This window comes from Syzygium oleosum, unplaced genomic scaffold (genome assembly GCF_021117445.2).
Source record: "Syzygium oleosum isolate NSW1041296 unplaced genomic scaffold, Sole_v2.1 Sole_v2.11, whole genome shotgun sequence".
In the NCBI taxonomy this organism is placed as follows: Eukaryota; Viridiplantae; Streptophyta; class Magnoliopsida; order Myrtales; family Myrtaceae; genus Syzygium; species Syzygium oleosum.
Window position 1 is genome coordinate 6,035,325 of NW_026607495.1, and position 25,779 is coordinate 6,061,103.

Genomic DNA, 25,779 nt, shown 5'->3' on the forward strand with positions numbered 1-25,779 from the left:
ATCATAAGTGAGGTCGGCGATACCCTGGGATATCGCATCATTCGATTGAAGAGGGATGTCGCGAGCTCGTTGGGGTTCGGGGCATGACAAAATTACCATCAATTCTACCAAGAATAAACGGAGAATCATATTCCCTAAAGCGACATAAGAACTATGATCTAGCCTGGACTGCGATCGGTGGTTCATCTAACTCCGCAAGTCTGACACCACCTCTCTTCCTGATGAAGAACCCCCACTGAAACACTGCCTTAATCTTGAGCCACCCAATAACACCTCTGCTGGTACCCCTAACAAAATCATTATCGGATAATGGGGTCTTAGAGAATGTGTCATTACATGATGGGCTATCAGCCAACAATTTTTCCACCATGCCTGAATCAATTAATTGGGGATCTTCCATCACGTGATTGCCTTCAGAAAGAACACTATCATATCCTGTATAGTCCATTCGGCTCAAAGAATCGATCGTTTGGCTACACATGGCATTCTGTAAATTGATACAGTAGGACCATGTTGGCAATCCGGCAATAGTACTGCCATGATATCCTGGAGGAATCAGATCATTCAAGCGGTCTGTAGACATGGGCCGATGTGCAGCAATATGAAAATTTCCATCAACTGATATCTCCAAGGAGTTTCCAGAATTGGTATTTTGTGACGGAACTGGCAATGTTGAAGCCATTGCACCATTGAGTCCTGGAGAAAGAACTAAAAAGTTAATGTGATTCGTGAACATAGGCCGACGTAAGCACAGGTCTACAAGCTTGTAAAAATTCTTGCAATGATTGGTTTTGAGCTTTTACAATTCGGATATCACGGAAAGTGCTACTAGTTTTTTTTGTCCATTACCCTGCACATCTCTTCAATTTTTCTTGCCCTTGATCTTTGTAATCTTAACCCGCTTCAATTGACGATGCCCTTTCTAAAACGATTCCAGTCACCATTTGATAAAAGTGCACATATAAACACGTTGCCGTGTGCTCATTACATCTATTCATATCTACCCAGTGACAGCAATATCTTGTCAATATCCACTAAGCATCACCTAAGTGAAGGTGTTCATGAGTATCTGCCCTCCCCCTCCCCTAACCCCCTACTCAAAAAAGGCACGTGTTACCAACTAATTTTTTCGTTGCTTTTCAATTGCTTGGACAGAACACATACATACATATATACATATATCGGCCAAATGGATAGTGTAAGGGTCATTTTGCAACAATCACAGCTGGACATACAAACGTCTTCATGTTAAGTGGAACCCAAAATCATAAGGATCTGGAACACGATGCTTTTATTTATTTAAGCTCAACAATCAAGTGGAAATTCCTATTTTCATCGTTATTTCACAGGCCAAATCCTTGTATGTGCTTATAGGGAGAGAGAGTTTTGTGCTTTAGAGCATGTACCTTCAGCAGTGAAGCCTGCATTTGTCAGAGGAGCTTCTGGACCAACTGGAGCTGGCAAGATTGGTGTAGCCAAATAACGTTGAACTGGGGTGGGATTTCCAAATTGTCCTACAAAGACTTGAGATGGAAAATAGCTTGAGCTTTCCTTCTGCATTGAACCAGAAAAGGTCTCACCATTGAACTCACTTGTCACGCCCCGAACCCCATCGAGCTCGCGACATCCCGCTCCGGTCGATTAGTTACGATGTCCCAGGAACATCCCCGACCCAACCCAAACATCAGAAACACATGCAGAAGCAAATACAAAACCCCTTACTAAAAAGACGACGATGGGGTAGATCAACAGGACAATCAAGGAACATCAACATCCATTTATATACAGTACTATTTCATCAAGCAGACAAACATCGTATTACAAACATATTTAGCAAGCTAGCATCCGAAACCACCGATATAACAAAAGGATCAGGTGGCTTGGCTAACTTAACTTCACTATAGGTCGACCTATTCTACGAATCCCTAAAATACCCAAGGGAAACTTAATGGTCACTCCCCGTCTATTCTGCTCTTGAATCCTCTGGCTTCTGCTCCGGAAAATCACTTGAACCACGATACGGGGGATCACCTGCAGCTCCACTGGGGCACCATGGACAGCTCTTCAAACTCCAAAAAGAGGAGGCGGGCCTCCTGGGTCTAAGGTTGGGGGTCTGAAATTGTGGATTATACAACTATGAGACGAATCTCAATAAGTGTACAACCCCAAACCCCACATAGGCTCTCACGTACTGCCAGAAGGAACACGCACGACACACAACAATTAACCAAACTAACAATCACATGCGCTCCTACCTGGAACCCATCATGCACATTCCTACACGTCAGATAATAACACAACCAACATGCCACAGCAAAGCATCACAGCCGCGCGTATGCCTCGGTTATGAGGCAAAACCTACTTAGCACGTCCCATACCATGCCTAGCAGATTTTACCCCATAATCGAGCACTACAATACGCGATACAAACCACACTCGCACACAAACTCACACCACCCATCAACTTTCTCAATCCTCACACGTCTTGCCAAGTCCAACTCACTCTCAAGCTTTCCACCACTACCGCACCTGCGTAAAACGCATCAGGCCAACGGTCTTCTGACCTCGTCAGGCATCGTCACCCCGTCGAGCCGGGCATCGTCACCTCGTCAAGGACGGCATCGTCCCATGTAAACGAACACGCCTCAGGACGGAATCCTACACTCAACTTGCCTTCACTACCGCGCCCGCGTAAAACGCATCAGGCCAATGGTCATCTGACCTTGTCAGGCATCGTCATCCCGTCGAGCCGGGCATCGTCACCTCGTCAGGGACGGCATCGTCCCGCGTAAACGAACACGCCTCAGGACGAACTTTTCCAACCAATCCTACATTCTCATACCTTCGTTCCACACCTTCCACTCGTATCACACACAAATTTCACATCTCGCATACACTTCGCAAATACACGTCCTCGTCACACGAACACGCCACCCGATCACACATGCTTGGCACGCGAACTCAATACGCAATCACACCACCACGCCTCACGGCCACACAGATGGCACACACGGCCACCGACATTCAGTCCAAAACACAATTCCAAATCAGCCAATACTCACAAACCACACAATCAATCAAACAAACCCATTCAAGCCATATAACTACCAATCAATCACCCAATTCAGCCAAGATTATTTCACATCACCTCAGCCCTATCCGAGCTTACCAAACCACACATTTTCCATCACCAAATCAGTCCACAACCACCATACTATCTAGCCCCCTTCACATGCTTCGAACAACCCCTAAACTACCCAAACCGAGTCCTAAACGAGCCTAGCAATACTCGACGTCCTAGGTAACATTTGGGGAAGTCACTTACCCTAGAAAAGCGCGACAAACTGGCTAGACAAGGGGCTGGAACAATCGGCCCAGTAGCAGTAGCAACAGTGGCGCCGGCGGCCTAGCGGGCGAGCGGCTGCACCACCGTGGACAGGTGGCTGGCGGGCGGCGAATGAGCGGCTGGGGGCAGCGGTCTGGTCGTATGGACCAGGGGTGGCTCGGTGGCAGCTGGGCCGAGCAAAACAGGTGAGGGAGAGAGAGAGTGAACGGCGGGCGGTGGTGAGGCTCGACCGGGGAGAAAGAGACGGCGGCGCGGACGGCTGGGCTGGGCGGCGACCAGGCGGCGGCGAGCTAGTAGTCAGCCAAGGGGGTTCACGTACAAGGGGGAGGGAGAGAGAGAGAGCCTGTCACGCCCCGTACCCCACTAGAACGCAACATCCCGTCACGGTCGATTATGGTGCAACGCTCCCAGGTAGCGTCGCCGACCCAACGCCCAACTCAGAGATCAAACACATACGGAAGCACGTATATAAATATATATATACACCCGTACCATAAAACTCATGAGACCAAGGTAGCACAACTGGCAAACAAACACATCTGAAACATGTATACTGGTATTACCAGAGAAAACTTTTTACAATATTCATCTATACAGAGGTAGTGGAAAGCACACACACTAGCAGCTACCGATCAAAAGGGGTCAGCGTGTAGCACTTCGGGCTCCTCATCTTCCTCAACCATGGCTGCAGGTCCGTCCCCACAAGGATGTACACTCAAGGACCACTGGATGAATTACGGTATACCAAAAAGAGGCGCTCTCCTCGACATCCTATGGCTGGGGGTCTGAAATGTGGGTTGATACAACTGTGAGACGAATCTCAGCGAGTATAACCCCCTAAACCTAGGTTAGGCTAACATGCAATCTCCTGACCGATAAACAATACAATACACAATCAATGATCTAAGCTCTCGGGCCCAGACCGTTCATCACACTGACCCTGCAGGTTAGGCATTTTATATCACCACAATAATCACGGCACAGGCGCAGTCATACTCAATCACATGTGCGCCAAACGCATGCTCATGCTTATTAGTGTTTGCCTCATACACAATCACTGGTACGCACATTAGCCACATACTCCGGCACACAATTGTCATGCTCCAGATTTAACTCACACGATGCTTGCTGGCACAATGCTCATTTTTACACCTTATTAATCGACCCGTAGGCCACGACCCGAAGACCAACAACACTTCACGGCCTGCGCCAAAGCGCTCATGGCCCGGTGTCTCTAGCTCGCGTAAAACGCATCAGGCGCAACACCAATCTCCTCACAAACCAGAGCCCGCGTAACACGCATCAGGTTGGTCGTCTTCCGGACAAACCAGGCATCGTCCCACGTAAACGCCTCAGGACGGCACAACCCGAAGGCCACGACCCGAAGGCCTTAAGTGATCACACGGCACACTGCCAATTTTATCTGAGCCCCACGTAATGCAATTGGGAATAATTTAATTAAGTGATCACACGCTCATGGCAGGCACGCATTCTCGCACAATTTATCACACGCCTCATTCCTGGCACTCACAATGCGTGACCATGCAATGCAGTATAATGCACCATGAGCAACAAGTTTAGGCACTCAGTCAAATTCACGCCATCAATTGGCCAATCACACTCCGCATTGGTCGGCCACTCGATCACACGACATGGCATTATACAATTTCCCAACAATTGGGTATAGAAATCAACCAGTCATTCAGTCCGGGCACACCCGGCAGTCCAATCACATAATCATTAACTAATCCGAACTATCCCAATAATTATCTCTAATAAACCCACTGATTTCCTTGGATTTATTTCCACCAAATGGGTCCTCAATCCAGTCCAAAATATACACCGGTTCTACTTAAGCCAGTCCAAAATACACTGATAATACCTAAGCCAGTCCAGAAAAATGCACTATCAGTCCTAATCCGGGTTTAAGAAATATACTCACTTAATCTCGGGACCACGGCGACGAGGAACGGCGGGCGATCACTGATGAGCAGTGAAACCGACGGCGGCGTTTTCGGCGACGTACTGTTCACGGCGGTACGGACGACACTGTTCATGCGCGGTAACAGACCTGTACGGACGTGCGGAAAACGGTGGCCGGCAAAGTGGCGGTGGCCGGCGCGATGGCCGTACGACCGCGACCGTACGGCGCTACAGTACCGACCGCACGGACACTGTACGGCCGGCGATGAACAGCGACGCACGAGCGGGCTGGATGGCTGTGTGGCGACGGAACGGCGATCCGAGCTCCGGCGGTCCTATATGCCGGATGGGAAAGAGAGAAAAAGAGGGAGAAAGAGAGAGAAAGAGAGAGAGAAAGGGGGTCGGGTGAGGCTGAGGTTGAGGCTAGGGACTGAGGTAGTTGATAATGGGGCACGGTGGCCGGCGGCGGCGCTCCGGTGGCCGGCGGTGAGCTCCGGCCAAGCCAAACCAAGAGAGAAAAAGAGAGAAAATGAGAGAGAAAGGGTGGTGGCTGCTATTCTGGGGGGCTGCTGCCGAATGAGAGGGAGAGGAGAGAGAAGGAGAGGTCAGCTGGTCAAATAAGTCAGCCCACAAGTGCCGCGTGTCGCCGATCTGTGAAAATGACCAAAACGCCCCTAATCTAACGGTTCTAATCCATCCCTATCCAAAAAGTGAAGGGTAAAATGGTCCTTGGCCCTCAATAATTGAGCTACTAACCTCTGGTAATTATCCCAAAATTATCCCAAAAATTCGGACCAAAAATTAGCCCAGGGGCAAAACCATCATTTTTCTGGTCCCGGGGCGAAATTCCAATTTTCGCACATACGTGTTCCATATGTGCATGGCCAACATAATATGGCGTCGGATTCGCAAAAACAACTCTTTAAGCCCTCGAAAATCCATGTCAAAGTTTCGGGAATAAAATAATATTATTTTTCCAATTTTTGTTGAAATTCCAATTTTTGGCCATAACGACTCCTAGTATGCGTGGCCACCCAAAAATGGCATCGGCCTCGAAAAATAACCTCATTTGGCATCGAAAAGCAACACTGGCGTCCCGAGGGGCAAAATCGTAATTTTTTCACCCCCGGACCGAAATTCCAATTTTTACTCGTACTAACTCCAAACGTGTGTGACCAGCGTGATATGACGTCAGATTCCCAAAAATAGTCTCTTAAGCCTTCGAAAATCGACATCAAAATCCGGGCCTAATTTCGTGAACAAAACTCGCTAAACTTTCAATTTCAGGGTCTCTCACTAACGGGCGACTGTTGAGAGTTCACGTGTATCGACCTAGGGTTATCCGAGTCATGATGGTCCCGATTACTCAGAGAATGAGAGGAATTATCGCTAGTTTCAGAGGTCGAGATCGTTCGGTTCAAGTTCGGGACTGGTTGGCCACGTGCACTCTTGGACTTGCGGAGTCACCGGCGATCTGATTGTACATCGTTGGCCTTGGCCAGACCAAATCTGTCACTTTTCCTAAGATCGGCCCACATTGGCCCAAAATATTCCCTCGTCATTTCTCGAGATCGGTATCCGATTCGCGATCGAGTCCATGGTCCACGTAACATCTTCCTAGTTAGCCATATCCCATTGGTTAATGTCCCTAGAGTGATCAGCTCTGGGCGAGACTTACTAAAATGAAATGCGAAATATTGTCATTTTTATTGATCCCGGAATTACATCGAAATTCAGGCTATTACAATTCTTCCCCCCTTATAAAAATTTCGTCCTCGAAATTTGGAATCTATACTTGTCTACTCAAACAAATGGGGGTGCTGACGTCTCATGGCCTCTTCGCTTTTCCAAGTGGCGCCTTCCGCCCCACGGTGTTCCCAGACAACTTTGACCATTGGGATCGTTTTGTTTCTCAGCACACGATCTTTTCAGTCCTTGATTCTGACGGGTCTTTCCACGTACGACACCCTGTCGTCCACGTCTATCTCTTCGTACCTTAGAACGTGAGTCGGATCTGGTTCGTACTTCCTTAGCATTGACACGTGGAATACATTGTGTATCTGGGACAAATTAGGCGGCAATGCCAACCGATAAGCCATATCGCCAATCTTCTCCAATATCTCAAACGGACCGACATACCTTGGGCTGAGTTTTCCTTTCTTGCCAAATCGGGATAATCCCTTCATAGGCGACACCTTGAGGAACACGTGATCTCCGACTTTGAATTCCAAAGGTCGTCGTCTTCGATCAGCATAACTTTTCTAGCGGCTTTGTGCTGTCTTCAGCCTTTCCCGAATAATTTCAACAGCCTCCACAGTCTGCTGGACTAACTCAGGACCCGTAATGCTTCGCTCACCAACTTCATCCCAACACAAAGGCGTCCTGCACGCCCTATCATATAAGGCTTCAAACGGGGTGAATTCCTATTATGATAGCTGTTGTTGTAGGCGAATTCCACTAAGTGTAGTTGTTCTTCCTACTTGCCTTGAAAATCCACTACACAAGCTCTCAACATGTCCTTCAGAGTCTGAATTGTCCTTTCGGATTGGCCATCCGTCTGGGGATGATAAGCCGTACTAAATTGCAACTTTGTTCCCAGGGCTGTTTGTAGACTTTTCCAAAAGTTCGCCGTAAATCTCGGGTCACGATCCGAGGTAATCGTCACTAGTACACCGTGAAGTCTGACGATTTGTTGCACATACAGTTCGGCATACCTTTCCAACTCGAAGTCCTTTCGCACTGCCAGGAAGTACGCCGACTTAGTGAGCCGATCCACTATCACCCATATAGAGTCGTGTCCTCACTGGCTTCTTGGTAATCTCGTTGCAAAATCCATGGTGATATGCTCCCATTTCCATTTAGGGATCTCTAACGGTCGCAGTAGTCCTCCGGGCTTACAATACTGTGCCTTCACTTGTTGACACGTCAAACACTTGGCCACATGCTTGGCCACATCAACCTTCATTCCATTCCACCAAAAGTGCTGCCGAAGGTTCTGGTACATCTTAGTACTGCCAGGGTGAATGCTGTACTTACTGCGGTGAGCTTCACTTAAAATTTCTTCCTTAAGCTCCAAATCATCGGGTACGCATAGTCGCCCACGGAATTTCAAAACTCCGTCCTCGAACACTTGAAAGTCCGACTTCCTCTTGGCGACGTCCATCTCAACTATCTTCTGAATCTCTAGATCCGTAGACTGCAATTCTCGGATCTTTGTCTGAATCTCCGATTCTATCCTTAAAGCAACTAATAAGTTCGATACGTGGCTTACTTCAAACTTGAACTCTGAATCTCTGAGCCTCTCTAGCAAGGTCCATTCCTTGACCATCATGTGCGCCACACTGGACTTACGACTCAGCGCATCAGCGACTCGATTCGCTTTCTCCGGGTGGTACATAATATCACAATCGTAGTCCTTCAGCAGCTCCATCCATCGGCGCTGCCTCATGTTCAATTCCTTCTGCGAGAACAAATACTTGAGGCTCTGATGATCCGTAAAGATTTGAAATTTTTCTCCACACAGGTAGTGCCTCCAAATCTTGAGCGCAAATACAATTGTAGCCAATTCCAAATCGTGCGTCGGATAATTTAGCTCGTGCGGCCTCAACTGACGCGACGCATACGCTACTACCGTTCCATGCTGCATTAACACACACCCAAGTCCTCTTAATGACGCATCACTATACACTTCAAAACCCCCTGGTCCGGATGGGATAGTCAACACTGGGGTGGTTGTCAGTCTACGCTTCAATTCTTGAAAACTCTTCTCATACTTGTCATCCCATTCGAACTTGGCTTCCTTCTTTAATAGCCGTGTCATCGGCATGGCTATCGACGAGAATCCTTCCACGAAACGTCAGTAATAGCCAGCCAAACCCAGAAAGCTTCATATTTCTGTCACTGAAGTCGGTCTAGGCCACTTAAGTACTGCCTCAATCTTCGTTGGATCCACTGAAATCCCATCTCCCGAAATTATATGACCAAGAAATGCTACTCTGTTTAGCCAGAACTCGCACTTACTAAACTTCGCGTAAAGTGCGTGTTCTCTTAGCGTCCGTAGTACCTCTGCTAAATGCATTTCGTGCTCTTCTGGGCTCTTTGAATACACCAGGATATCATCAATAAACACTATCACAAACTGATCTAAAAATTCCTTGAACACCCTGTTCATCATATCCATAAATGCAGCTAGGGCATTCGTCAACCCGAAGGGCATCACCGTAAATTCGTAGTGCCCATACCTTGTCCGAAAAGCAGTCTTGGGTATATCTTCCTTCCGAACCCTCAATTGATGATATCCAATCCGTAAATCTATCTTGGAAAACACAAACGCTCCTTACAGCTGATCAAATAAGTCATCGATCCTCGGCAATGGATACTTATTTTTCACTGTCACTTGATTCAATTGCCGGTAATCTATACACAACCTCAAGGTTCCGTCTTTCTTCCTCACGAACAGGACCGGTGCTCCCCACGGGGATGCACTAGGGCGGATAAAACCTTCGTCCAGGAGTTCTTGCATCTGAACCTTCAACTCCTTTAACTCAGTCAATGACATCTTATATGGCGCCTTCGAAATGGGTTCTATTCCCGGGGCCAATTCAATCACAAATTCCACTTCCCGCTCGGGTGGTAATCCTGGCAACTCTTGAGGAAAAACCTCAGGGAAATTGCACACCACAGGTATTTCTTCCAAACTAGGTCCCTCAATCGTCGGATCAACCACGTTCACCAAATACCCTTCGCAACCATCATCCATTAACTTGGTCGCCTCGAGGGAAGCAATCCAAGGGATCGAGATTCCTCCTCGATTGCCCTGAAATTCATATCTAGGACGTCCAATCGGATTAAATTGGATCGTTCTGCTACCGCAATCCATCAAGGCCTTCTGCCTTACTAGCCAATCCATTCCTATTATGACATCAAAATCGAATATGGCCAATACTGCCAAGTCGATATTCTCCTCGATTCCACCAATTACTATTTTACAGCCGGGACATCCAAAAGAAATTAACATCCTATCATTCAATGGCGTCGTCACCCATAACATAGTTTCAAGCATAACTGGTTCCATACCAACTAATCGAACAAACTATTCCGAAATAAACGAATGGGTCGCCCCCAGATCAAATAATGCATAAGCAGCATGATCACAGAGAGAAATCGTACCGGTGATCACGCCAGGCGCTACCTCTGCTTCTCTGCGCGCCATCGCATACACCATTCCTTGTGCTAGCGGCCTCCCTTGATTAGCCGGCGGGGGATTCCCAATTTGATTTCCGGCTCGGGGTTGCTGTGAAAGCCTCGGTGGTCCAGTGGGGCGCTGTTGGGGACAGTTCCTGATTTGGTGCTCCAAACTTCCGCACCTAAAGCAAGCCCCAAAACGTCTCGACTGCAGGTTCGACTTCCCTATGTTCTTTTTAGTCGGCGGAGCAAAACGTCTATTTCCTACCATGGGCTGCTTCCCAAAACGCCAATTATCCCTACTCTGAGCAAACCGCGAACCAGATGCGGCCGCTCTCTCTTGTTGATCTCGCTCCATGATCTGAGCTCGCCTATACATTTCCCCATACTCTTTAATGTCATGCGACAAAATCTGACTTCGAAGATTCGGTTTCAGTCCATCCCAGAATCTTGGGGCCCTATCTCGCGGATTCTCCACCATCATTGGCGCAAACTTTGCCAACCTTGCAAATTCTGCCTCGTATTGATCAACCGTCATCTGGCCTTGACGTAATCTCATAAACTCCATCAATTTCTTCTCCTGCGCATTCTCCGAGAAATATTTCTCGTAAAAGCTCTCAACAAAAGCCGCCCAGGTCGGGGCAGTTCCCTCTGGGAATATTCTGCCTTCCGTGGCCTTCCACTAATCATTTGCGCCCTCTTATAAGTGATACACCGCTAATGTTACTTTCTCCTCATCGGTGCACCCCAGCACCTTAAAAGTCTTTTCCAATTCTTCCACCCATCGTGGTGCAATTTCGGGGTCACCGCGGCCATGGAACTTCGGTGGCTTCAGCTTTACAAACTGTTCCACTAACTGGGGCATCTGTCTAACCCCTGCTGGTTGAGCTGGCCCTTGCTGGGCTTGATTCCCTCCAACACCAGCAATTGGCGCGGCCTCAGCAGCCGGCGCATAAGCTGCAGCCCTTTTTTACGCTTGCAACCCCATAACACGCCCTATCTCCCGAAGGGTATTCATCACCTCGTCAAACCGTGGATCTCTAGCCTCACGAGCTCCCTCGCTGGTCTGGGCTTGGGGCTCCTTCCCCCTTCTCCTACTCGGAGTTTGAATAATGTCCTTAAGACGACAGTCTCGGGCCTCTTGGCCTCCTGAACTCGACTAACCTTGGGATTCCTTTCCCTTTCTTCTACTCATTCTCACAACTCAGCTACTCCACTACCTGCTATAATTCCACTAAGGAATTAAAGACTTGAACCAATCTAACCCAGTCTAAGTCCTAGGCAGGTATCAAACAACAATCAACAATCAGCATGCGGCCTAACAATTATCCAACACATCACCCAAGGGATTCGCATACTCGCCTCGGGTCCTGCCGCACCTGTATTGCAAGGGTCACACCAATAAACACGCAATCAATACACAACTGTCAGGAGATGCATGTAGCACACGAGGTCACCCTACTGGCTACCCAAGGTCTCATCGCTCCTTATCACTCCAGGCATCAACCAAATGGAATCGAGCTGACCTTGCTCTGATACCAATTTCAAAAGGGGATGTCACGCCCCGTACCCCACTGGAACGCAATATCCCGTCACGGTCGATTATGGTGCAACGCTCCCAGGTAGCGTCGCCGACCCAACGCCCAACTCAGAGATCAAATACATACGGAAGCACGTATATAAATATATATATATACACCCGTACCATAAAACTCATGAGACCAAGGTAGCACAACCGGCAAACAAACACATATGAAACATGTATACTAGTATTACCAGAGAAAACTTTTTACAATATCCATCTATACAGAGGTAGTGGAAAGCACACACACTAGCAGCTACTCGAACAAAAGGGGTCAGCATGTAGCACTTCGGGCTCCTCATCTTCCTCGACCATGGCTACAAGTCCGTCCCCACAAGGGTGTACACTCGAAGACCACTGGATGAACTGCGGTATACCAAAAAGAGGCGCTCTCCTCGACATCCTACGGCTAGGGGTCTGAAATATGGATTGATACAACCGTGAGACGAATCTCAGCGAGTATAACCCCCTAAACCTAGGTTAGGCTAACATGCAATCTCCTGACCGATAAACAATACAATACACAATCAATGATCTAGGCCCTCGGGCCCAGACCGTTCATCACACTGACCCTGCAGGTTAGGCATTTTATATCACCACAATAATCACGGTACAAGCGCAGTCATACTCAATTACACGTGCGCCAAACGCATGCTCATGCTTATTAGTGTTTGCCTCATACACAATCACCGGTACGCACATTAGCCACATACTCTGGCACACAATTGTCATGCTCCAGATTTAACTCACACGATGCTTGCTGGCACAATGCTCATTTTTACACCTTATTAATCGACCCGTAGGCCACGACCCGAAGGCCAACAACACTTCACGGCCTGCGCCAAAGTGCTCATGGCCCGGTGTCTCTAGCCCGCGTAAAACGCATCAGGCGCAACACCGATCTCCTCACGAACCAGAGCCCGCGTAAAACGCATCAGGTTGGTCGTCTTCCGGACGAACTGGGCATCGTCCCACGTAAACGCCTCAGGACGGCACGACCCGAAGGCCACGACACGAAGGCCACGACACGAAGGCCTTAAGTGATCACACAGCACACTGTCAATTTTATCTGAGCCCCACGTAATGCAATTGGGCATAATTTAATTAAGTGATCACACGCTCATGGCAGGCACGCATTCTCGCACAATTTATCACACGCCTCATTCCTGGCACTCACAATGCGTGACCATGCAATGCAGTATAATGCACCATGAGCAACAAGTTTAGGCACTCAGTCAAATTCACGCCATCAATTGGCCAATCACACTCCGCATTGGTCGGCCAATGGCCAAGATTTGATCCGAAAATTACTAAAATACCCCCTAACTACCCCTCCGATCCAATGGCCAAGATTTGATCTTATCCAAAATCCAACGGCCCACATTCGTCCTTATCCAATAATTCAAGGGGCGGAATGGTAATTTACCATAAAGGGAGAGGGGCATTCTTGTCCTCTAATTTTTGGCCATACAGGATCATACTCAGTCCCCCGACTTAATCCAGTCCTCAAAATTCGTTCGCGGTCTCAGGGGCAAAATGATCATTTTTCTGGTCCCGGACCGAAATCCATTTTTTTATAGAAATGGGTGGCCCCAAGGTTGGCCACACCAAAAACGTCATCGGCCACTCAAAATTGTCACTTTCAAAATTTTCGATTCCTGGGCCCGAATTCCAAGAAATGACTAGAATCGAACAATCGCGACTTTAGCTTATCTCTTGCTAACGGGTGGCTCGTTGGAATTACAGGCTCTCGACCCATGATCGACACTAAGTCAAATCGCATTTAAGTTTGCTCGAACCAAGGAGACCTCGATTGTCATATAATTGCGAGGGTCTGTCGCTAGTTCCCTTCGGACACGATCAATCGACTAGACCGGTCTTTGTTGGCCCAAAAAATTCCCTCGACAATCCTTATGGTCGAAGGTCGAATCAAGGTCGAGTTCTTTGGTCGTGCGAACTCAATCCCGTAATAGCCTTACCCCTAAGGTTAGCATCCCGTGAATGCGCGGTTCCGGGTGAGATCTCACTATAAATGCATTAGCCAAATTATTCATTTCATAAATCCTGGGAAAAGGATCGAAAATTCATAATGTTACATCACCGACATCATTCAAGTTATCCAAGGCCATTTTCACAATTGTATCTCCACGTTCCTGAAAGAAAAACACTCAGTATATATTGCTCAAGCTGGACCAATGGAAGTATTTATCTCCACTATCGAAGGTACACGCTCTGACTTCAAGAAACAAATTCTTTTTCCAGTAAGTTTTGTTGCATTCCAATGGATGAACTTGTATTCAGAGTGAAAGTACGCAAGTGCAGCACAGAGAAACAAGCTCAATTCACTTTATGCCTATCGCCGCCCATTTCTCCACCACATAAAGGTCAGTTGCTTGAAAGATGTAATGGAGAGTGCAATCAAGGCAGGGGTCCTCAGGGTAAAGATGCAAAGTTGATTGAGAAAGGATCAGCGAAGAAATAAAACACGCATCAACGTGTATTGTGCAAGTAATTAGGATCTTCATAGTTTTAGACTTGAAAAATCATAGCTGCAGCGCGAATGTGCTAATTGTCATGGATGACAGCGAATCAACTGCTGAAAATGCTCTCTACAGAAGGCCAATTAGATCTACAAGGTCACCATCCTCAACTTTGCATTGCAAAGAGCGAAAGCTCAAAATCACCACCATCTAGATTTTCTTTTTGTTCTCTCCACAGGCACTTCATATCACTTTTACTGACAAATAAAAAAACTAAGCATCTAGATGTCCAACCAACTCAAAATCACCACCATCTAGATTTTCTTTTTGTTCTCTCCACATGCACTTCATATCACTTTTACTGACAAATAAAAAAACAAAGCATCTAGATGTCCAACCAACTCCCCGTTTCAAGCTTCCATATCTCTGATCAATTATAACACCTATTAAGCCGCACAGCTACAAGTAAACATCACATTACTGACTACATAGATAATATGGGACATATTATATGTACTCAACATGATGGTGTGTAGTGCATGGACTGGCTTGACAAAACTCAGTTGGAACTTCTTAGCTACTTACCTTGTCTTGGGCAGAAAGCCAATCAGTAGCCAAATATACCCCGTCTTTGATTAGACCAATCAGTTGACAATCAGTGTTGAATCCAGCACCATGCTTCCTCATGCCATCAGAATAGTACAAATAAAGTTTCCGATCTATTCTGCAAGTCTTCGCATGATCTACAAGGATATCCCAGTTCTTCGGTATGATGCTCTTTCCAAGAATCTAAGATGAATGACCACACAAGACTTACAATCTCGGTAGTCAATCAAACCCTGATTGAGAATCATTGACCAAGTGCTCACCTCTCTCAGTTTCTTAGAGTTCGTATACAGTTGCAGCAGAAAGTCCTCCACTTTCTTTATTCCGGCTTCACTTAGTTTTTGGTGAAATTTCCCATCTTTGGCAATCTTCTTCAACCTCCAGATCTCATCGTCAGATGCAGGTGGATAATGTTTCTTGTATGCTGTAAAATGAAGAGAACATTTATAGTAAGGTCTAGGTCACTATAAGATAGATAAGTAGAAGCAAACTTCTAATAGGCATGCAAACTCTCTCCTAAAACCGATCCAAATGTCAACATTTGATAATTACAAGGCAGCCGATGGTCTCTTATTTATCAGAATTTTTGTTTAAGATGTAACAGTCGGTAAGAAATGACGCTCTCAATTAAAATATTGAAGACTATGGATGTCCCAAACAATGAAGGACCTACATTCTCCTCTATGTTCCTTGACAGGGAAGGCATCTGTTTTTGCTTCTCGGATTCGTGTGTTCCCACAGTAACCCAAGGCCACCTTAAGCCCTATCCTGAAAGATTTACTCCTATTCCAGCTGGAATTGTCGGTAAACATGAGTTCTCCCAGCTCCCCAACACCTTCCTTGAGCGTCACTAGGAGATCTCCAGTCAAAAGTGGCCTCTTTCCTTCGCGTTGTTTAACTATGTGGTTCTCAAACTCTTCTTGGGTCCAGTTATCCTCATCGTCTTTGTTGAAGTCACCTTCAAGCACGACGACGTCCAACTTAATAGAGGATTCCGGGCCTGTTGTAACGACATCCCCTGTACTCACATCAATCAAGGCAACGTAAATGTGAGCTCCCCCATCTCCTTCTAGTTTCATTCCAGTAAATAGAGGAAGTGACAGTTTGGTTCGAAGCTGAAGCCGCAACTTTCTCGCATCATTCTTTGCTGTGGATTTAGTATTAACCCTGCATTCTCTCCGGAAAACAATTATCAGAAATAGGAACAAATATGGAAACAAAAATTGGAAAAGCAACAACAAAGAGAGACAAACTATTTAACATCTCACTTGGACAGATCTTACTGCCAAGGAAACTACATGGATAAATAGACCCATTGTCTCAATTGTTTAATGATGCAAATTTAAAAAAAATGAAGTCGAATAAAATAAAATGCTCCACTGCTCGCAAGCTACAAAAATTATGTTCTAAATTGAGCATTGACACTTTGACGCACGACCGAGTCATTGTCACCTGACACTGTTAGAAAGTCCAACTCAATCCAAAAGCTTAAGCTAGAATTTTGACCATGCACATTCGTGAAAGGGATAGCATTGCCTCTAATTAGCATTGCCTCTAATACCATGTTAGAAAATTCAACCCAAAAGCTTAAACTGATAGGTGAAAGGAGATCACATGAATATAAAGAGTATTTAGGACCCGTCGTCGAGCGACGTGAGATAATATTTCGATACATACTGAGCTCGGACTGCCTGCTTTGGGATGGTAGTGTTAGGTCGGACCATTATTCCCCAAAACATCAACAATGCATGACCGGTCAACACTACACAGAAAGCCTTTCTCAACGGCATCATGAGGGAAGTGCATTCATACCTTGCAAGGTGGGATGAGTGAATGTTTGCAAGCTCCGATGGTTGGTTCTGTTGAAAACCATCAACAGCAGAATTGCCAAAGTTGGAGACATAATAAAAATGAAGCTGAAGGGATATGACTGAGACAAAGTGGTAATTTTATATACTCTATTTATCTCACCAGTTTCTGAACAGCATACTCTATTATTGTTGAGAGCATCCGTTGCACTTTTTCTTCAAGAGCATAACCAGAGCAACTACACCATGTAAATTACACCATGAACAACTGTTGTCTAGAGGGCTTATTCAAAACAAATAGACAAATGTCCATATGTAACATATTAGTTACTAGAACAAATGAATGTTAGACCTAATTACAGTATAAAAGACATAGATACTAGACTAAAAAAAAGTCAACATGAAGCTGGAATACGTATTTACAAGTACATTTATAAAAAAAAGCCAGTAAAGTTAATTAACAGCTATCAACAAATGCAGTCTTTTCGGTGATTAACAAAAACAAAACTGTATCTGCAGGTATTCCACTTTGCCTTACAGAATCATGGATTGATGGCATATGAGAATCTGATGATATTATTATTTGGCAAGACAATACACATGGAAATTCTACTAGAGGAATCAATTGATTCAGATAAGATACTGCCAGCAAACCAACGAAATATATTCACCATTGACATTCGGCCGAGTGAGATTTAGCACGCTCCAGCTCTTCCCTGACCTCTCCAGCAAAGAGCAATAGCGAAGAATGACGTTGCAAGAATCATCTGTCACGTTGTCATCGCATTCAAGTTTCACATCACAGGTATCTTCATTGTCCTCCTTCTACATGCAAATTGATATTGACCACATTTCCAAGATTCAAGGCAACGGTTATGTCCAGGGCACTTCATTGAAAATTTGTATCCTTTTGTGATCCATACTGTCTGAAACAACATGAAAAGCCTAAAGCTAGCTCTTAGTGCAATTGCTTCACATGAAAAGCCTAGAACATTCAGTGGGTCATTTATACCACTCAAACCGTCACGCCCCGAACTCCATCGAGCTCGCGACACCCCACACTGGTCGATTAATGTGACATCCCAGGGTATCGCCGACCTCACTTACAAATATCAGAGATTTAAATCAACAGCAGAAACCACAAATGTCCCGGACAATTAAAACTGGGGAAATCAGGGAGAAGATACATATTCATTTCTAACTATCAAACTTATACAATATTCACAATTTACATCCGCCATATATATATGCACACCGTACTATAAAACCACCGATATTCAAAAAGGATCGATGACCTGGATATTCTATCTTCAAAAATGGTACACCTCCAAAAACCTATTGTCAAACCCCTATGCTAGCTCCTATGCCCCTTACTCGGCGTCCACTCTGAATCAGACTCCTGATCATCTGAATCTGAGCTCCCCTGAACAGTCTGCTCCTCCGAGGAATCCGGCTCGGCCTCAATCTCGATTGGGTGGTTTATATCACTCGATTCAGCTGGAACCTCGTCATGAACTTCCTCAGCCAACTCCTCAAACCAATCGTCCTCAGGCACGAAATCAGGGGCCATCCAATACTCGTACGGAGGAACGTACTCCGGTTCCTCAGGTTCAGCGGGCTCGGCAGGTTCATTTTCGGGTTCCACCTCGGGTTCTACTTCCTCTGGTTCTTCCTTGGGAATTGGCTCAAGATCCACGTCCATTGGGTCGTCTCCCGCTAGAGACCCTTCCGGCTCCGGCTCGTGCTCAACCCTGGAAGATCCCGGTGCCGCAGGCGCTGGATGCAGTCTAGACTGCGCCAGACTAGTTTCCGCACTAGTCAACTCTCCGTCAGGAGGGGGTATAGCTAACGGGTCCTAGTCCCCAACTCCATCAAAAGGGACGTCAAATCCTCGGATGGGACCGAATTCATCTACTCTATCTCGGAAGAACCACACGGTGTACTTATGGGGCTCCCACAAGGGTAATCCTATATCTACAAAAACTACAGTAGTGTGCTTAATCCAGGTCATTTGGTCACCCATAGGAAACTCTAAAACTTCATATTCGGTGTGCATTGGTACTTCAAAACGCTCAGGTGGCGGCGGCGGGGGATTCATTGTTCCTGCTGGGGTTCTGAAATGTTTGGTTGAAATAATCGTGAGATTATATCTCAGTAAGTACACCCCTAAACCCCACCTAGACTATCACGTACCTCCAGACAATCACAAAACACAATCACACACCCAACCATCACATAGTAGGCACACAATCAGCACTTACCCGGCTTTCCCAGCGTACAACCTGCACGTTAGCCATAATACTATATTTTCCAATCACATGCACGTTCGAATCTCATTTCACGCATTCGCGCTTATCTCGTCACATTCTTTTCCACACCACTTGCCAGTAACCCGCGTTACAGTACACGCCTCAGGTTCACTACGACTATCTCATCACAACACTCCAGGGCCCACGTTAGAGTACACGCCTCAGGCCATGTCTCTCGCCCGCGTTACAGTACACGCCTTAGGCTCAACATCTACCACCTACTGCACAACCCGCGTTGAAGTACACGCCTCAGGTTGGTAGTCTTCCGATAATACCGGGCATCGTCCCGCGTAATAGTACCGTCTCAGGACGGAAATATTCCCGCATAGAGATACCGTCTCAAGGATTTCCACGATCACACGCACCACACCACACACAATTTCTTGCTTATGCACACGCTCAACACTTTCTTGCCAACAATTTGGCCAATCGCACGTGGCCCGTACACGCATCAATTCACACACATTCACATGTTCATTACGCATTCAGCACGGCCAATTTGACAATTAATTCGATCTGGCCCGAGCGCGCACACAACAAGCATTTTTAAATCAATCAATTGCACACTAATGCACCCAATTTCATCACCACAATTCAGCCACGTCACAAACACACAATCGACACACAATTTCTCATTTCTCCACCTCCAAACTACGGCAAATCGATTTCGGCCCTTCACGACATTTTCTCACAATTAATCGCCGAATCCAAATATCCAATTTACATCCCGATCGGCATATCACAGCCCACCGAACAGCCATTCACAGCCCACCTTTGGGCTCCAATCTTCCACCAAAATTCCCCAAATCCATTTCTAAGGCCCGTTAATCTAATTCGCCCCTAAAACTGTACTAATCCACGACTAAACAAACCCGATTACACCTCAAATTATCCGTCGATACCCGACGTCCTAAATAAAGTTTAGGGCGCTACTTACCAAACTCTAGACTAACGCGGCTAGAGCGGAAAGCGGCGGCAAGCGGCGGGGACGGCGGCGAACGGCGGCATGGCTCGGCGGCGATCGGCGGCGTGCGGCGGTGGCGCGGCTCCCTTGGCCGTGACCCACGGCCACACGAGAGAGAGAGCGGGGAGGGTGAGGGGATGGCGTGGGGTGGTGGTGGTATGGTACGGCAGCGGACGGGCGGTGGCCGGACGGCGGCGGCGCGGCGTACGGCAAGGGGGGGCAATCGGCGGTGGAGAGGGGAAAAGAGAGAGATGGCTAAGAGTTTTGAGAGAGAGAGAGAGAGAGTAAGGAGAGAGAAAGAGGGTCTTGGACTAAATAATGAAATTTGACCAATTTTGGCAAATTACAATCTTGCCCTTCTCACAAATTCAACTGACGGCCCATATTCGATCTTATCTTGAAATCAACGGCCCGTGTAACAGCCCGAATTTCGATGTAATTTCCGGGATCAATGAAACTGATATTATTTCGCATTTCATTTTAGTAAGTCTCACCCAGAGCTGATCACTCTCGGGATACTAACCAATAGGGTATGGCTAACTAAAAGATGGTACGTGGACCGGGGACCCTATCGCGAAAGGGATACCGATCACGAGAGACGCTGAGGAAATATTTTGGGCCAACGTGGGCCGATCTTAAGAAAGAGTAATGGATTGGGTTTGGCCAAGGCCAACGATGTACGATTGGGACGCAGGTGATTCTGCAAGACCAAAAGTGCACGTGGTCAACCAGTCCGGAACTTGAACCTAATGATTGTGACCTCTGGAACTAATGATAATTTCTCATTCTCTCAATGATCGAGACCATCATGATACGAGTAGCCTTAGGTCGATATGCGTAACCTCTAAACAGCCACCCGTTAGTGAGAGACTTTGAAAGTGAAAGTTTAGCGGGTTTTGTTTACGGAATTGGGCCCGGATTTCGGTATCGATTTTCGAAGGCTTAAGAGACTATTTTTGGGAATATGACGTCATATTACGCTGGCCACACACATGTGGAGTTAGTACGAGTAAAAATTGGAATTTCGGTCCGGGGGTGAAAAAATTACGATTTTGCCCCCGGGATGCCAGCGTCGCTTTTTGAGGCCAAATGAGGTTATTTTTCGTGGCCGATGCCATTTTTGGGTGGCCACGCATACCAGGAGTCGTTTTGGCCAAAAATTGGAATTTCGACAAAAATTGGAAAAATAATATTATTTTATTCCCGAAACTTTGACGTGGATTTTTGAGGGCTTGCGCGATGAATTTCGCGATTCCGACGCCATATTATGTTGGCCACGCATATATGGAACGCGTATGTGCGAAAATTGGAATTTCGGTTCGGGATCGGAAAATTACGAAAATGCCCCTAGGCCATTTTTGATTAATTCCGAAAATTGGATTTAATTTTGGGATTAACCAAGGTGAGTTAAGGTTAAACCAGGTCTGGTCAACCATAGTTAGGGGCAAAAGACCATTTCACCCCTAAATTATTGGATTAGGGCAAATCCTAGCCATTGGATCAAGGGTAAAATTGTCAAATGGGCTTAGATAATGACACTTGGACTCCACTAAGACCATCTTTGACCCATTTGACCATACCCTCTCTCTCTCCAGCAGACCATTCGGCCATTTCCCTCGCAGACTTCTTCTTCTTTTCCCGTTTCATTTCTCGCCGTTTCCGTTTCGTTCAAGACGTCCCGGATACGTTCACGCGGAACAAGACAATGGAGCCGTGCCCCCGCCGAGCCAAGCACCACCAAGCAGCCTAGTTTCACCCAAGAGCACCACCATCGCCCCGGTTTCAGTCCAAAAACAGCTCTCTCTATCCTTTTTCCCTCTTTTCTCATTTTTCTGTTTTACAAACAGTACCGCCGGAGCTTCGCCGAAGCTCCGATCGCTGCTCCGTCGACACCCAGGCCTCCAAAGCACGTCCATACGTCGCCGTTCGGCCCAAATCCGTACGGTGACCGTATGGGACCATTCACGTCCCCGTACGGTCACTTTGTTCATCCAGCACCGCACGGCCATCGCCGCCGTGACCGGCGCCTCGCCGGCCACCGTTCCCGGCCCGTCCGTACGGTGTGTACATGCGGGGTGGTACTGTTCACCCCCGTCCGTACACCCCCCGCGTCGCCGTCCGCCGGGAATTCCGCCGCCGGTTTCACTGTTCATCAGTGATCGGCCGCCATTCCCCGTCATCGTGACCCTTGATTAGGTGAGTAAAATTCCTAAACCCGGATTAGGACTGATAGTGCGTTTTTCCTGGACTGGTTTAGGTATTATCGGTGCATTTTGGGCTGGCTTAGATAATAGCAGTGTGTATTTGAGACTGGGTTGAGGATCGATTAGTAGAATTTATTTTCGGGAAAATTTAGTAGTTTAATGAGAATTGTTGGGGAGGAAAATGAGGTTTAATGATCAATTTAGGAGCTCGTTGGTGAAATTGCCGGGTGTACCCGGGTTGACTGATTGTACGTCAATTGTGCTTAATTGTGGTTGATTTCGTACTGCTATGTCGTATGTTGTGTGGTTGATTTTGTGGAGTGCGATTGGCCATTGTTTGGTTTACAATGAATTGCTGATTTGTGAATCGCACATTAGGCCACACGGTATTAATTGGGCCAATTAAGCACGTGTTGTGACATTGGGTGTCTGAATTATGTTGGTGCTCGTGGTGCATTGCATTGCATAACATGGACACGCATTGCGTATGCCAAGAGTGAGGCATGTGATGAAATTGTGCGAGAATGCGTGTCTGTCACGAGCATGTGATCACCTAAAATACCCTGAAGCGTTATACGCTGGGTTCAGATAATAATGAGTTGTGTGATCACCTACGGACCTTCGGGTCGATACCGTCCTCATGCACTTTGAAGCAGGACGATGCCCGGTACGTCCGGAAGGCGACCATCCTCATGCACTTTGAAGCAGGCTCTGGTTCGCAAGGAGAACAGTGTTGCGCCTCATGCACTTTGAAGCAGGCTAGAGACACTGGGCCAGATCGGTTGCTGCGCATCATGCACTTTGAAGCAGGCTAGACGCACCGAGCCATGAAAAAAATTGATGACTCGAGTCGTAATAATAATTAATTGGGCAAGTGTGCCAGTGTGGGCCAGTGGGCCAAAGAAATGTGCATGACATGTCAATGACATTTGCATGCATAAACATGCATTGAATAGCATGCAAGTGTGTGAGACTCGGTGTATGAGCATGTGATTGGCGTACGTGTGATAATGTGTGCCACGTATGTCCCGTGATTATTACATATTGAACTGTCTAACCTGCAGGGTCAGAGAATTGTATGATTATGGTTGTGTTATGATTTTAAATGTTTGTTTCCGGTCAGGAGATTGCATGCTAGCCTAGCCTAGGTTTAGGGGTCATACTCGCTGAGATTCGTCTCACGGTTGTGTAAACCGAAACATTTTCAGACCCCCAGTCGTAGGATGCCGAGGACACCACCACTTTTTGGGATGCTGCATTTCATCCGGCGGTCGTTGAGCGTGCACCCCTGTGGAGACGGAGCATATCGGAGAAGTGGCTGTTTGGTTATTCCTAGGAGTTGGTGTTTTATTTGAGTTGTTGGGAGCACTGTAAAAGAGTTTTAAAATAGTGATATAAGTATGTACATATTTTCTGCGTTGATCGTTGTTTATTGCTTGGCTATCTTTAGTCTCATGCGATTTATTGTATGGGTGTATATATTTATTTATATACGTGGCTTCCGTATGTGTTTGATCTCTTATTGGGCGTTGGGTCGGCAATGCTTCCTGGGAGCGTTGCACCATAATCGACCGTCGACGGGATGTTGCGTTCCGGTAGAGTACGGGGCGTGACAGCCCGGATCGAATCTTTTCCAAAATATCCAAGGGCAGTTTGGGAATTTTTCAAAAAGTTCAAGGGTAAAATTGTCATTTTTCAAATCCGGGGCAAAATGACCAAAATACCCTTTCCTCTTAAAAATTGCCCTTCATAACCTTCCAAGGGTAAAATTGTCATTTTCCTCATTTCTTGCCAAAATCGAATTTTTCTGAAGGATTCGGGAAAATCCGAAGCTATACGTTCCAACCACAACGTCGTCCTAACGTCCCGTCGTGACTTCCTAATTTTCCGATATCCAATTTGGGTTCAATTAAATAATTAAATTTTATTAAGCTCAACTCGAGTGTTTCTCAAACTAACGGGCGGCTTTTTGGGGAAATTCGCGTATTTGACATGTGACCGATAATAATTCGAGTCACGTGCAAGTTCATTCGGTTCGTGACGACTTCGGTTGTCATTTAAATCGCGAGGATCAATCGCTAGATCTGAGGGGCACAATCGTTTGGTATAGGTTCAGGATCGTTCGTCAATTCATTTCGTGGTCCGGCGGAATCACCCGCGATCCACTGCTATGATAGTGGCGAACTGACCCGTAGCTACCCTTGGATCGGCCTACAGTGGCTCAAAATATCACCTCGGCGATTTTATGGTCGAAAATCAATCCACGATCGAATTTTCTCTTAGCCGTACGAATTTAAATCCCTAATTAGCCTTTCCCTAATGGTTAGTATCCCAGGAATGATGAGTTCCGGGTGAGAACTAACTACAAGTGCGTTCATAAAACCAAATATTTCATAAATCCCAAATGGATAAAATTCAGGATGTCACACAAACTATAATTCTCTATACATCTCACAGCAATTTCTCATGCGGATTACTTTCCAGAAACTGACTGGAATGTCAGAAATACATCTAACCACTTCCACTCGAAGAGATCAGGAATTGAAATATAATAAGGACTGTATTTTGCATGTCCTAGTTGGCTACTTTACTCATCTTACCACACTCCGCACATCCTCCTTTGTCAAACAGCGACAGGGCATGATCTTCGTCTCGGATCCTTTCCATGCTTGACTGCACGAACATCAGCACAAAAGTACAAGCAAGGTAAGATATTTTAGGCGACAGGATAGCAAAGTAACCCGGTAACGATAACAGCTCACGTGCTAGGCAAATGATTCTAACAGAGTTCAGTTCGAAAAAGGAGGAAGTACCGCGATTGTCCAACGCGAAATCACAAAACAGATTCGAGGTGACAACATTTGAGGTCTTTAATACTTCGCATTAAGGCAACAGCACACACCCACAAACAAAGAACTGAACGAAAGCGATTTAGAACGACAGTCAAGAGGCAAAAGCCTTTCGATGTTACGCTTCACCGCGGTCTTTCACCATACCTCTCATTTCAAGAATCTTCAACGCAAGAACCCCCTTTCATTGAATCTCCCTCAAGTAAAGCTAAAACTAACGCACGATCGTCAAACAGGGAATCAAGCATTGAAACATCAAGAGGGAAGAGCGAGCTTTACTCGGTTGGAGGGAAGCATGCCCTCTTGGGTTGACTTGGTTGACCCGAAGAAGAGGAAGGCAGAGGTCTCTTTTGCATCGACATGGCTTTCCTTTTGCTTCTGTGAAGCTTAACAAGAACTAAGAAGGTCTCTAGTGTTCGGTTGCTGAAGAACTGCAGCAGAGAGAGAGAGAGAGAGAGAGAGAGAGAGAGAGAGAGAGAGAGAGAGAGAGAGAGGATCAGACAGAAAAACAGTTCATCAACGAA

The 25,779-nt window shown here is 46.4% G+C and overlaps 1 protein-coding gene across 1 annotated transcript; it reads right to left on the minus strand.

The window, feature by feature from the left end:
• Nucleotides 1-151: 151 nt before the first annotated feature.
• Nucleotides 152-25,729, minus strand: LOC115662754 (calmodulin-binding protein 60 D-like). The gene is made up of 11 exons (XM_056315925.1): nucleotides 25,535-25,729; nucleotides 25,007-25,079; nucleotides 17,601-17,650; nucleotides 17,093-17,168; nucleotides 16,934-16,980; nucleotides 15,795-16,288; nucleotides 15,385-15,545; nucleotides 15,101-15,304; nucleotides 14,132-14,188; nucleotides 1,407-1,587; nucleotides 152-696 (listed from the first exon to the last, which is right to left on the minus strand). The coding sequence occupies exons 1-11, from the start codon at nucleotides 25,615-25,617 to the stop codon at nucleotides 152-154; spliced, it is 1,971 nt and encodes a 656-aa protein (XP_056171900.1). The 5' UTR covers nucleotides 25,618-25,729.
• Between the last annotated feature and the right edge of the window lie 50 nt (nucleotides 25,730-25,779).